Source organism: Typha angustifolia, chromosome 8, assembly GCF_048772165.1.
Source record: "Typha angustifolia cultivar Huaian chromosome 8, ASM4877216v1, whole genome shotgun sequence".
NCBI lineage: Eukaryota > Viridiplantae > Streptophyta > Magnoliopsida > Poales > Typhaceae > Typha > Typha angustifolia.
In genome coordinates, this window is record NC_133246.1 from 14,425,611 (window position 1) to 14,438,054 (window position 12,444).

General features: G+C 39.2%; 1 protein-coding gene across 4 annotated transcripts; it reads left to right on the forward strand.

Annotated features, from left to right (window-relative positions):
- Nucleotides 1–1,911: 1,911 nt before the first annotated feature.
- LOC140765408 (protein argonaute PNH1-like) lies at nucleotides 1,912–12,318 on the forward strand. Of its 4 annotated transcripts, XM_073104478.1 has the most exons (25): nucleotides 1,912–2,345; nucleotides 3,015–3,215; nucleotides 3,284–3,347; nucleotides 4,074–4,489; nucleotides 4,571–4,776; nucleotides 4,858–5,004; nucleotides 5,094–5,227; nucleotides 5,345–5,454; nucleotides 5,736–5,842; nucleotides 5,936–6,074; nucleotides 6,187–6,303; nucleotides 7,999–8,106; nucleotides 8,212–8,283; nucleotides 8,387–8,509; nucleotides 8,661–8,820; nucleotides 8,925–9,046; nucleotides 9,141–9,278; nucleotides 9,370–9,512; nucleotides 9,774–9,836; nucleotides 9,954–10,017; nucleotides 10,097–10,232; nucleotides 10,412–10,485; nucleotides 11,508–11,602; nucleotides 11,685–11,716; nucleotides 11,945–12,318. In XM_073104478.1, exons 4-25 carry the CDS (start codon nucleotides 4,136–4,138, stop codon nucleotides 12,112–12,114), a joined length of 2,814 nt encoding a protein of 937 aa, XP_072960579.1. In that variant the 5' UTR covers nucleotides 1,912–2,345; nucleotides 3,015–3,215; nucleotides 3,284–3,347; nucleotides 4,074–4,135; the 3' UTR covers nucleotides 12,115–12,318. The 4 variants fall into 4 exon arrangements, with proteins under 4 accessions (XP_072960579.1, XP_072960580.1, XP_072960578.1 ...); XM_073104479.1 differs by lacking the exon at nucleotides 3,015–3,215; XM_073104477.1 differs by lacking the exons at nucleotides 3,015–3,215; nucleotides 3,284–3,347.
- The last annotated feature ends 126 nt before the right edge of the window (nucleotides 12,319–12,444 follow it).

Here is a 12,444-nt window from a genome sequence, read left to right on the forward strand (position 1 = left end):
TTCTTGTATGTTCAGTGGATTCGGTGCCTTTTGAGAAGCAGTTAACAAAACAAAAGGGAGAACTGCTTCTTGATTTGGCTACTAGGAGGAAATATTTTGAACAATGCTAATTAGCAGTTATATTGATAGTTTTGTTAAGAGGAATTTGTGGTTTGATAGGAATCACCAAACTCTTGGTATATCGTGCTCTAGTTCAGCTACTCGAATTTCAAATTGTTCATACTCTGTTTTTGTCCATGAAATCCTCTTTAATTTGTTTTAGAAAGATCCAAATCTCTGTTGTTATTTCCTCTTCCTAACTACTTTGAATTCTTAATACTAGCTACACATTTTGATATTACGAAGAAAAATTAAAAGAATGAAATACATATCTATCTGTTACATTTGAAAAGACTTTGCGTGCTGCCTTTGAAGCTTTTGCCTTGTCACTTCATGAACTGTTCATTGATCATTTAAGTAGAGTTATTATGATAATCATATATTTTCTTCTTCCCTTTGCAAGAGACAAGATTATAATGGGCAAGATATTAAAGAAAGAAAGTCAAAGGGTTATGATAGGGTACAGAGCATAAGAAGCAGCAAGTGCTGCTCTCAAAGAGACGAACGGAAAGTTGAATCATTCATAATTACTTAGACGACATATTATACACAAGCGGCTCAAAATGACGTACGAGGCGGCATTTGTTAATGCCGTCGTTATAAGCCTGTTTAATTTGTAGCAGTAGCATCAATTCGGGCGGGTCCTTAGTAGGAGGCTAGGAGCGAATCGAGTCATTTGACCACCTCTACATGAATCCGAACTGTCGGACAGTGACGTTATATCTCTAGTCTCAAAAGGATGCGTTGGTTGGCAGCCCATGATTGGCTCTCTCTTTTGGTTGGTGCTGAGTGAGTGGAGATTGGTAGGGGGAGGGCCTCTGGGCTCTCACCCTCATCACTTCATCAGTACATATAGATAGATAGAGAGAGAAGAGCAACGCAATGATGTTGGCTTGGTGGGGTGCGTAAAAACTAGAGTTGAGCTTGACATGACACCAGAGCACATGGAAATGGATAGACTGAGGAATTTTGCCTACTGCATACACTTCTGTTGCTCGCCAGCTTTTATCGAAGGCAAAAAGTGGGTGCCGGGGAAAGTGGTCCCATGAATCTCAGTCGTGAGACCAACGAAGCTATTCGTCTGATAAAGTCATGGCCTGGCCAATTCTTTCTTCTGATCATCAGGTTTTTTCTTTTTCTTTTTCTTTTTTTTTTTAAAAAAATTTTAGAAAAAAACAAAACAAAAAACTTACTTAACGACCGATTATATGAGAGCACTACGTACTCTCAATATACCCACCATTAGAGATGATATTAATGTTATCTACTTTTTTATTTGCGCTTTAGTACTCAGTCCAACTACGATGGTAATGCGACTGACTGGCCGACATGCTCCTTACTTTGAAAGTGATGCTCCCTCATGCATGTCGCATTAAACTTGGTTTAACTCGCACTCCTTTTTGACCTTTTTCCTTGCCGTTGCAGTGATAATGGGTGTACTTTCTAGAGGAGAGAATCTAATAATTAAAGTATCCTTTGTTGGGTTAATCAGCACGTACAATCATAATTAAATAGAATCTTAATGCTAAAGTTCGTACTAATAAAGTGCTAAAATTATGCCATTAGAAATTTGAGACGTAGATCCCTCCAGTCCTTCACACCGCATCTCTAGCCAAACAGTGTAATAATATTAGCTAAGGTATAGAGACTGGTCGAACTTTTTTAAAGTTTGGCGTGCATGTGGTTACTAAACGGGAGGCACAGTAAGCTTACTAAAAATAGCTATCATATATTAACTTTGTACTATCCGGAAATAATTAGCAAATCCTTGAGGGCTTTAAAAGGCAAAAATTAAAACAAAACAAACAAACACCACCTGTCCCACGCCTCCACTGCCCTCTCCTCTCCTCTCCTCTCCTTCGCGCGTGCTTTCGAGATCTGTCGTTCTCGACTCCAGAGACATTTCCTGCGCTTCGATTCTCGAGCTCCACGCTTCCCATCATCCCCGGCCCCCTTTATCCCCTTTCTCTCTCATCTCTCTCGCGTGCTAAAGGAAAAGCTATCGTTATTGGGGGGGGAAAAGGAGAAGCATGGAAGAGCACTGAAAGCTTTGCTTCCTTTTCTCTTTCCTCCCTTATTATACTGCTACAGTCCAAGTTCGAAGGAGTGGGTCAATTGTTACTTTTAACCGCACGCTTTCTCCTCGAATGCAGCGGCGGCGGCATTTTGTAGCTGCATTGCTCGCCTTTCTCGGCTCGATCCTCGCCATCTCGGACCGATCTGAAGCTTCGTCTCCCTCGCGCTAGGTTCGCTTCCTCTTTCCTCTCGGTTCTTGTTTCTTTTGATCGGTGGTGCGTCTTGGTGATTTGGAGATGATGTTTCATCGCTATCGATAGGAAATTTTGCTTCAGTTTGAGCGCTTTGTGGACTCTAGGCGTTTTTACTTGTAAAAATCAAAATTTTACCCCCCCCTCCCCCCTCCTCTCTCTCTCTCCGATCTCGTCTCTCCTGATTTCCCGCTGAAATGGAGATTTGCCGTGGAAGAATATCCCCGCACTCGTCCAAGTGCTCCACTCCCAGTCCTGGGCAGGAGAATAGCAGTAAGCAATTTAATCGCTAAAAGCCAAATCCGAAGGAGTTGTTGCGTTTGAGGCGAGTCGCATTGAAGGCTGAGCCCCACCTCCTAGTCGTCGTCGTGGAGTGGAAACAAAGAAGCGTTTCCCGACGCCCTGCACCTAAAGCGTGACGCAATGGGTTTGTCGGTTGAGATCTCTGAGTCTCTGTCCCAGTCTCACTCCCCTCCCTTCAGATTTTTTATTTTTTTTCAAATCTATTGTAGTAAACTAGCAATCTCATGATTGCTCTTCTTGTTTGCTACCCACTTGCTATCCCCCCCGGTCTTTCGTCGTTTTCGCCTCTTGATCTCCTTCTCCTCTCTCCGGCGGTGATCTCACCGCAGCTCTTTTACCTTGCAGTCCATCAGTTCAGCTCCATCCGCTTGATTGACGGATCCGTGCAGACGTCGACGGCTAAGATTTGTTTGTACGTACGAGTCGTCTCTTGCCCCCTGCTCTACGCTTAACTATTCGTGCGGGTTCCTCATCTTCGGATCCGTAGATCATTAATGCCGCGAACCTTAACGTCTTGTCATCATCCCGTCGTCACCGTCACCGGAGGTGAACGAAGGAAGCTCTAGTCTTTGCTCTCACCAACCTCTTTCTTAATGGTGTGCGTCACGTGACAGGTGGTTGGAGCGCGTGCGGTACTGTGGTAACCGAGTCATCATAGCCTCCACATCAGCAGCGGAGGTATGCTTGTTAAGGTTTCTCCGCCACTTGCTTGGTTAAACGATCGAGTTTACTCCTTTGGGCTTTTGATGGGGACCGTAGAATGTTTAGAAATTAAATACGCGATCAATTAATTCGTTTCCGTCTTTGGTCTCGGTAAAGAGCGACCTTGTCCTCGTTAACCTAATTTTTCTCACATAACGACACGTCCATGGTATTATCCCCCTTTCTCCCATCTCGTGCTGTTACCTTTTTTAGTGCCCTTTGTCGGCTTCCCACTTATCCCCTTCCTTTCACCCTCCCCAACATGCCCTATCTATAGTTATTTACCTCTCTTATTTTAATAAGAGAACAACAACAGTCACAACTTTCGACGTGGTCCCCTGTTTCTTTCTGCTGCTCGCTGCAGCGGTTACGTTTTCTTTTCTTTTTCTTTTTTTGACTGCTGGTGTTAATGGGTATTCCATACCTGTGACTAAGATATGTACTTAGTAGTGTCTATATTATATGTATTATTAATCTACGTAAGTAAGCTAATATTATTATTTTTTAAAGTTATGCCGACATTTTTGTCATAGTAAATAAGATATAAAGTAACGGGGCATTTATTTTTAATTTTTTTTTCATACACTCAGTTAATTAATGCATGCCCAGAAAGTCAAATACGTGCAATGGGTGCAAACTTCTGCGATGGATATCAATGCTGCCATTACATTACTGATGCTTTCGCGTCTTCCTCTTTTGTAGCGTCACTGCAGAGGCTTTATAGAGAGAGTGATCGTTTCCTTCTCTTGTTATAGTCCACTAAGATGCCATTCCGGCAAATGGCAGAGGATTCGAATGGGGAGAAGCATATCATCTCCAAGAAGCCTCTCCAGAACAGCATGAACCAGCCGAAGCTCCAGAACGGGTGCCCTTTACAGGATGTCAAGAAATGTGTGAGCAGGAGAAAGTCACGAGGGAAGGGGAGGACAGTGAACAAACCGATGATGATGATGATGATGATGGAGCCGGAGGCCGGCCCTGATGTTGGCCCTCCGGCTTCGAGCAAAGCAATTACGTTCCCCAGGCGCCCGGGGTTTGGACAGGTAGGAACCAGGTGCATTGTCAAAGCCAATCATTTTCTTGCTGAATTGCCCGACAAGGACTTGATCCAATATGATGTAAGTCTCGATCAGTATAACTACTAAATTGAAGATTCTATGGTTGGAAGTAGTGGATTCTTATTTTGGTTATGGTCACAGGTCACAATTACACCTGCAGTGAGCTCGCGGAGTATGAACAGGACTATAATAGCTGAATTTGTGAGGTTGTACAGGGAGACTGAGTTGGGCATGAGGCTTCCTGCTTATGATGGCAGGAAGAGCCTCTACACAGCTGGATCTCTGCCATTCATTTCCAAGGAGTTCTCCGTAAAGCTAGAGGATGATGATGGAATGGGACTTATCAGGTTTATGTCTTTCTCTTTCATATCCTTGGTTCGGATTTTATATATAGGGAGGGCCTACTGACATCCGTGATACTTATAAAGAGAAAAGGAGTATAAAGTGGCAATCAAGTTTGTAGCTCGTGCAGACCTTCACCATCTGCGCCAATTTATTGCCGGAAAACAAGCTGACGCTCCGCAAGAGACCCTTCAGGTTCTTGATATCGTCCTTAGGGAACTATCGAATCAAAGGTGAGCTTTTCTGTTATTGGATACTTGCCCACATTTCCTGCATGTAGGGTTCCAGGAGCATGACCATCTTTGTTTTGAATGGGTTGTAGGTACACATCCATCGGGAGGTCATTTTATTCTCCTGATATCAGGAAACCTCAGAGGCTAGGCGACGGATTGCAGTCATGGTGCGGCTTCTACCAGAGTATAAGACCAACACAAATGGGTCTCTCTCTCAATATTGGTGGGACATGTTCATTCTTTGATTTACTCATGCACATGATTTGAATTCCTTTGATACTGCTCTACGTATTCATGTTTCTGTTTTGCTAAAGATACATTTTTGGATCTACCATTTCAGATATGTCCTCGACTGCTTTCATTGAACCGCTCCCTGTGATTGAGTTTGTGGCTCAGATTTTAGGGAAAGAAGTCATGTCAAGGCCATTATGTGACGCTGATAGAATCAAGGTAATACTTGTTTCACAGACCATTAAAATGGCACATAAATTCTTTTCTACAATCTTTCCAAAAATTTTAGCATGTCTCTTGTGTAAAATATGGGCAAAGCATCTTCAAAATGCATTAATAGTCGTTATCTCGATATGTATTGAAATTCAATTAATCTTTAACTGTATGTATCTGCTGCTACCGGGTTATCCGTTGATGCTGGATTAAGCATGTGATACCATTTATCTGTACTTTTTTGCCTTATCAAGTGGTACATTCTCATGATTGATAATTTGAAGCAGATCAAGAAAGCTCTTCGAGGTGTGAAAGTCGAGGTTACCCATAGAGGAAATGTGAGGCGGAAATATCGAATTTCAGGGCTGACGACTCAACCTACCCGTGAGCTGATGTATGCTATGATTATGATAGTTTCCATTCCTTTTAGTTTTCATATGACAATACACTCCATTAACTAACGGCTATATTTGTCTTACTTTGGTAGTTTCCCTGTTGATGACCAAATGAATATGAAGTCTGTAGTTGAATACTTCAAAGAGATGTATGGATTTTCAATTCAGCATTCCCATCTTCCTTGCCTCCAAGTAGGTAATCAGAAGAAAGCAAGTTATCTGCCAATGGAGGTGACTTAATTGCTGCAAGCTCTCAAAGTTTTAGTTATACCTTGCTGATTCAGTATCTATATAGGCCAAAAAGAAACTAGCCAAATTCAGTCTAATTCGATGTGTCATTTAGGCTTGTAAGATTGTGGAGGGTCAGAGATATACGAAGAGGCTGAATGATAGACAGATCACTTCGCTTCTAAAAGTTACATGCCAAAGGCCTAGAGAGAAGGAGATGGATATTTTACAGGTAAAAATCTTTTATCTTAAAGTATCTTGACATAAACCGCTTTGATTGTAGATGAATGAATGATTTTTCTAAGAAAAAGGGAGAGCTTATTTTCTGCAGATAGAGTGAATTATAGCTCATTGGAACAAGTTTGAAACTATTTTACCATTCAAGCTACCATCCTTTATGTAATGATATATGGGAATCCATGAGTCACAACATTGAGACTTGTGGAAGTAAATCTCTGCATCCTGAATTGTGGATCTGTGTCCTACAGGCTTTATCTAATAAATCTATACATGTATGTAAGTGGATGATTATATCAATATTTTGAAAGTGATCGATTACATAGCATATGAAAATATAGAATATGGCTACTTTGTTGCTTGATTTCATTGTGGTTACCTGTGCTCTCTGGTGACAACTCTTAGGAACATAGGCAGAAAAAAATAATTAGATCTTGTGGAGAGATTCAATATGACTATGGCGCAGTAGGAATAGGGAACACTGAAAGATTCTCTTCAAGAATGAGTTAAAATAGTGGATAGCATCTCATTAATCCAAGAATTAGTGTCTCACCATAACTCACACTTAATAGATGAATAACATCTCACCAATCTAAGAATTTATCGTCTTACCAAAACTCATATTTGATAGATGGATGAATCTCATCAATCCAAAAGTTTGGCATCTCACCAAAAAGCACATTTAGAATCACTCTAAGTAAGATGCCTCACCACAAAACTCTCACAATGTAGAAAAAAGATTTATTCAATAAAAATTGCATTCATATCGATCAAAAGGTCTTAGTACATATTTATAGTTTTTCCCTCCATATCTTACCAATCTTAAAGAAACTCTAAATAATAAAATATTAATCTAAAACGCCTAAAAAGGTAAAACTCATATTTTAAGACTAACTCTAAAAGAGAGCTCTAATTTTAAAACAACTCTAAACATAACTTCAACTATGACTCTGTAAAATAAATCTGACATGGACTCTAAAAGACAAATTTGAGTCCAATTCAGATACAATCTACGGCAGATGTTTGAATAATGGAGATAGATTCGAGTCCAATTCAGATACAATCTACAGCAGATCTTTGAATAATGGAACCCACAAATTTCGGGTATCAGAATAATTGTTTGCAATCGTCGATAAAAGATAGAGAATAGGATATCAGGTGTTGTAAGTCAGTTGCACTTTTCTTGAGAGAATTGCTTCTCATTTTATTTAGCATAAACTTCTAATGTGGATCCTCCATCAGTATATCAAATCCAAATCGTCTACGTTGTCAGCAGCAGAACTATCCTTTTCTGAACTCTGAACTGAATATAGAGGCTTGATTTTTGAAGTGAAATGCCTCTTTTCTCTCTCTTGTTTTCCTCACTTCTGAGTACCTGGAAAGTGTAATGCAAAAGATAGCATAAGGATGAAACTCAAAATGAGCACCTGGACTAAAATGATGGCCCAGCTTTTACAGAGGTTTTTATGTTCTAAGTTCTGTGGCCCCACTCTGTAACCACTTAAAATGTTGAAGCATTAACCAGCTGACAATATGCACATCTGTGCATTATCGAAGAAAAAACTTCCTGTAGCTAATTTCTATAGTTTGTATAATTTTCTCTCCCAAAAAGACCAATATATTTTTTTTGGTGTTGAGAATTGTTATAATATGACTTCAAAAGCCCATTGCTCACTTTTTTTGTCTCCAGACAGTTCATAAAAATGGTTATGAACAAGATCCCTATGCGAAGGAGTTTGGCATAAACATCAGTGAGAAGCTAACTTCGGTTGAAGCTCGAGTTCTTCCTGCACCATGGGTACTACGTTGTTCTTATCCTTCTGAAAATTTGATCACCTTTCATGTTGTACAGTGCTATTTGCTTATGTTCTGTTTGTCTATGTAACTTTTTTTTTTTCTGAAGCTAAAATATCATGACACTGGAAAAGAAAAGGAGTGTTTGCCACAAGTTGGCCAATGGAACATGATGAACAAGGTACCTTTTTTGAACATCTCTGCACTTGTTCAACTCTTGTAATGCTCTGTAGAGTGCACATCTTGAAGTTTATGTTTGTTGAAGCATCGTTTCATTTGTGCAGAAAGTGATAAATGGATGCACAGTAAACTACTGGGCTTGCATTAACTTCTCAAGAAGTGTCCAAGAAAGTACTGCTCGTGGATTTTGTCAGGAATTAGCACACATGTGCCAAATTTCCGGCATGGTGCACTTCTTAGCTCCTCCTAGCTTTGTTTCTCAATATTAGCAGCTCTCTTTGCCTAGTTTTACGACACCCATATCTGTGACACAAATGTTGTAGATTCCCTATAATTTGTTATTTTGAGTAGCTAAATGTTATTGATCACATACTGCAGGAATTCAGCAGTGAACCCGTAATACCAATATATTCTGCAAGACCAGAACAAGTAGAGAAGGCACTTAAACATGTGTACAATGCAGCAATAAACAAACTCAAGGGAAAAGAGCTAGAGCTGGTTTTAGCCATCCTTCCTGATAACAATGGTTCTTTATATGGTGAGAAGTGTGCTTTAGTTATTCAACGTTTGAAATGTCATTTCTGCAGATGGTTGAACAATTCTAGCTATATTATTCTGATCTTGATTCATATTTCCTCGTAGGCGATCTCAAGCGTATATGTGAAACTGATTTGGGATTGATATCCCAATGTTGCCTCACAAAGCATGTTTTCAAGATCAGCAAACAATACTTGGCAAATGTCTCTCTGAAAATTAATGTCAAGGTAATTGTACTTTCCTTTTTGTTCCTTCCGAATATGGTATCGACATACTATAGCGCCAACTTTAGATTCAGTGTTTAATGCATGATGCATTCAGATGGGTGGAAGAAATACTGTACTTTTGGATGCTATCAGTTGGAGGATTCCCTTGGTCAGTGACATACCAACGATCATATTTGGTGCAGATGTAACTCACCCTGAAACTGGAGAGGATTCTAGTCCATCTATTGCTGCAGTAATAATTCAGACCAGTTCTTTTCACTTTTAATGCATGATGCACTGATGCTAAAAGTTGCTTTCACCTTTTCTGATAATTTTCCTTACAGGTTGTTGCTTCTCAAGACTGGCCTGAAGTTACAAAATATGCTGGGTTAGTATGTGCTCAGGCTCATCGGCAAGAACTCATTCAGGATCTTTATAAGACATGGAATGATCCTCAGAGGGGCACTGTTACAGGAGGCATGATCAGGTTTCTTTTCACGCAATTTATTTAAGAAACTGTTTATTTTATCTCATTGAAGAGGAATCATCTATTTCTGACATTCTCTCTTTAAAAAAAAAAACCTATTTTTGACGTGAGTATCGTAACCAAATCCATGGCTCGTGATATATAAATAAAAGATCAATAATGTTGATAAAAGGAAATCTGCTAGTGTTTGCAAGATTGTAGGCTTTTCATCACACCCAACATAATTGCATTGTTCATATTTTCTTCATCCTATGGATGCAGGGAGCTCTTAATTTCCTTCAGGAAATCAACAGGACAGAAGCCGTTAAGGATTATCTTTTACAGGTGTTATGTTTTATCTCAGTATCATGGATGCCAACTGTTCTTTGTCTTTAATCAATGGATCATCTTTTCAAGACAAAAATTCCCTAATATTTTTTTTGTCATGTTCTCTTATTTCAGGGATGGTGTTAGTGAAGGACAGTTCTATCAAGTCCTACTGTATGAACTAGACGCTATTCGCAAGGTTAGCATTGTCCTACATTGTTGTGTCATTATCACGATATTCTAAATCTTAATACAATGAGTCGGAAACTAAATTGCAGGCATGTGCGTCTTTAGAGCCAAATTACCAGCCTCCAGTGACCTTTGTGGTGGTCCAAAAGCGTCACCATACGAGACTATTTGCAAACAACCACAAAGATAGAAGTAGCACAGACAAGAGTGGAAATATTTTGCCAGGTATATAGTAGCTACATCTTTTTCAGTCTTCATTATGGTTGGTAAAAGTCTGACTACCATCATTCATAACCATTGGGTTGATTGCTCATATTGAGTAGGGGAAATCATTCTAGGCTTCTATTTCATGTTTATCTTGCTAAAATTGTCTTTCTTTTCTCACGGATTATTTGAATATTTAGGCACGGTCGTCGATTCTAAAATATGTCATCCTACCGAGTTTGACTTCTATCTCTGCAGCCATGCTGGAATCCAGGTATGAATGTGCTTTGTGGAAGCATTTATAATAGGACCTTGCAGTACTATGCATACCGGGTCCACACAAAGCTATTGTGAACTTAAAAGTCAACTTGTGGTAGTTTACTGTCAAATGGCTAAAGAAAGAATATCGACGCAAAATCCCATATTAGATTTGTTCCTTCTAGAAGCTGCTAAACATGAAATCGGCACGATTTTAGTCGTAATCTATGAGACCAGAAAGCCTTCTATTGCAACAACTGTCAATTACTTTTTGGTTGCTTTGGACAATTTAAAGTTTGTTAAGTAGAAAATATACAGTTTAATGAATTTAGCATCAGAATTTTTAACATTGAGATATCTTTAAACCTTCGGAATATTGAAGATGAATTTATGCATAAATTGTTGAACGTATGTGCAACAACTATCAATTACTTTTTGGTTGCTTTGGACAATTTAAAGTTTGTTAAGTAGAAAATATACAGTTTAATGAATTTAGCATCAGAATTTTTAACATTGAGATATCTTTAAACCTTCGGAATATTGAAGATGAATTTATGCATAAATTGTTGAACGTATGTGCATAGAATAAGAAATTGTTGAGATCTGTTTTTCTGCATTAATTTATTGTCTTTCTGCAACACGACTATGGTTTGGGAAAGATTTTTTTATCCCAGATTTTATATACAGAAACGTTCAAGCTGTTTTCAGGTAGAAAAGAACCTGTACCTCGAATCATCTCTATTTACTCTTCATATTTTGTCACTGAGGTAATGATGGCCGTGCAAGATCTTTTGTGCTTTTTGTATGTCTGAGTACATTGATCTATAGTTGAAAAAATAATGAAGTGTCCGCAACTTTAGTCTCAGCGCCATAATTTTGCAATTCAAGCCACTTAACAAAAATTCAAAAGCAATATGAAATAATAAATCAGATACTAGTTATTCATTTAAAATCACCTATTTTAGCAACTTTACTTCTATGTTAAATACATTGGTTTCACCAGTAAACCTCACTGAACTGTGGCCTTGGGATTTGCAGGGGACTAGTCGACCAGCCCATTACCATGTGCTATGGGATGAGAATAATTTCACGGCAGATGAAATGCAGACATTGACGAATAATCTTTGCTACACGTATGATCCTATCACTGAAACTCTATTTGCATGTTTAATTGGGACTAACATTCTTTCACTTTAATTTGGCAAATGGCTGTAGGTATGCTCGTTGCACGCGCTCTGTTTCTGTTGGTATGCTTCTACTCCTGTCCCTCTTCTCATACTTGATATCTTTTTATATTGTATTTGTCAGTAATATTGAAAAGCATTTTGTTTACCATTCACTCTACAAAATATTCTGGGACATCTTGGAAAAATGGTTCCTCTTCAGAATTAGATGTAATTAGCACACATTCAGGTGGGATATTTTGATGTTATTCCCGTTCTGAATCCTATTCATCCTTTGTGATATTGGAACAGTACCTCCGGCATACTATGCTCATCTAGCTGCATACCGTGCTCGCTTCTACATGGAACCAGAGGAATCTGATAATGCAACATCCAAGAGCTCTCGCACAACAAACGGATCCTCTGTGAAGCCATTGCCAGCATTGAAAGAGAAGGTGAAGAGGGTCATGTTCTACTGTTGATACAGGAAGCAAGAATAAGTTGCACACTGTGCACCATGCTGTATTTACAATGTAAAGGTTCAGTGAATTATGCATTCCCCGTAGACGTTCAGTACCCAGATAAAACTGTTCAGCTTGGCTAGGGACTGAACGGCCTGTATACTAGCGAGATCAACAATGTAATGTATCATCCCTATCTCAAATGCCATGATAAGTTTCTCGTTCTGTTGGTCTCTACTTCTGTTGACTGCTTAGATATTACAAAGGTTATGTAGAATGATCAAATGACGAATGCTTTAATTTCAAAAGTCTATATACCTCTGATAAACCTTTTGAAGGGGTGATTCTCCA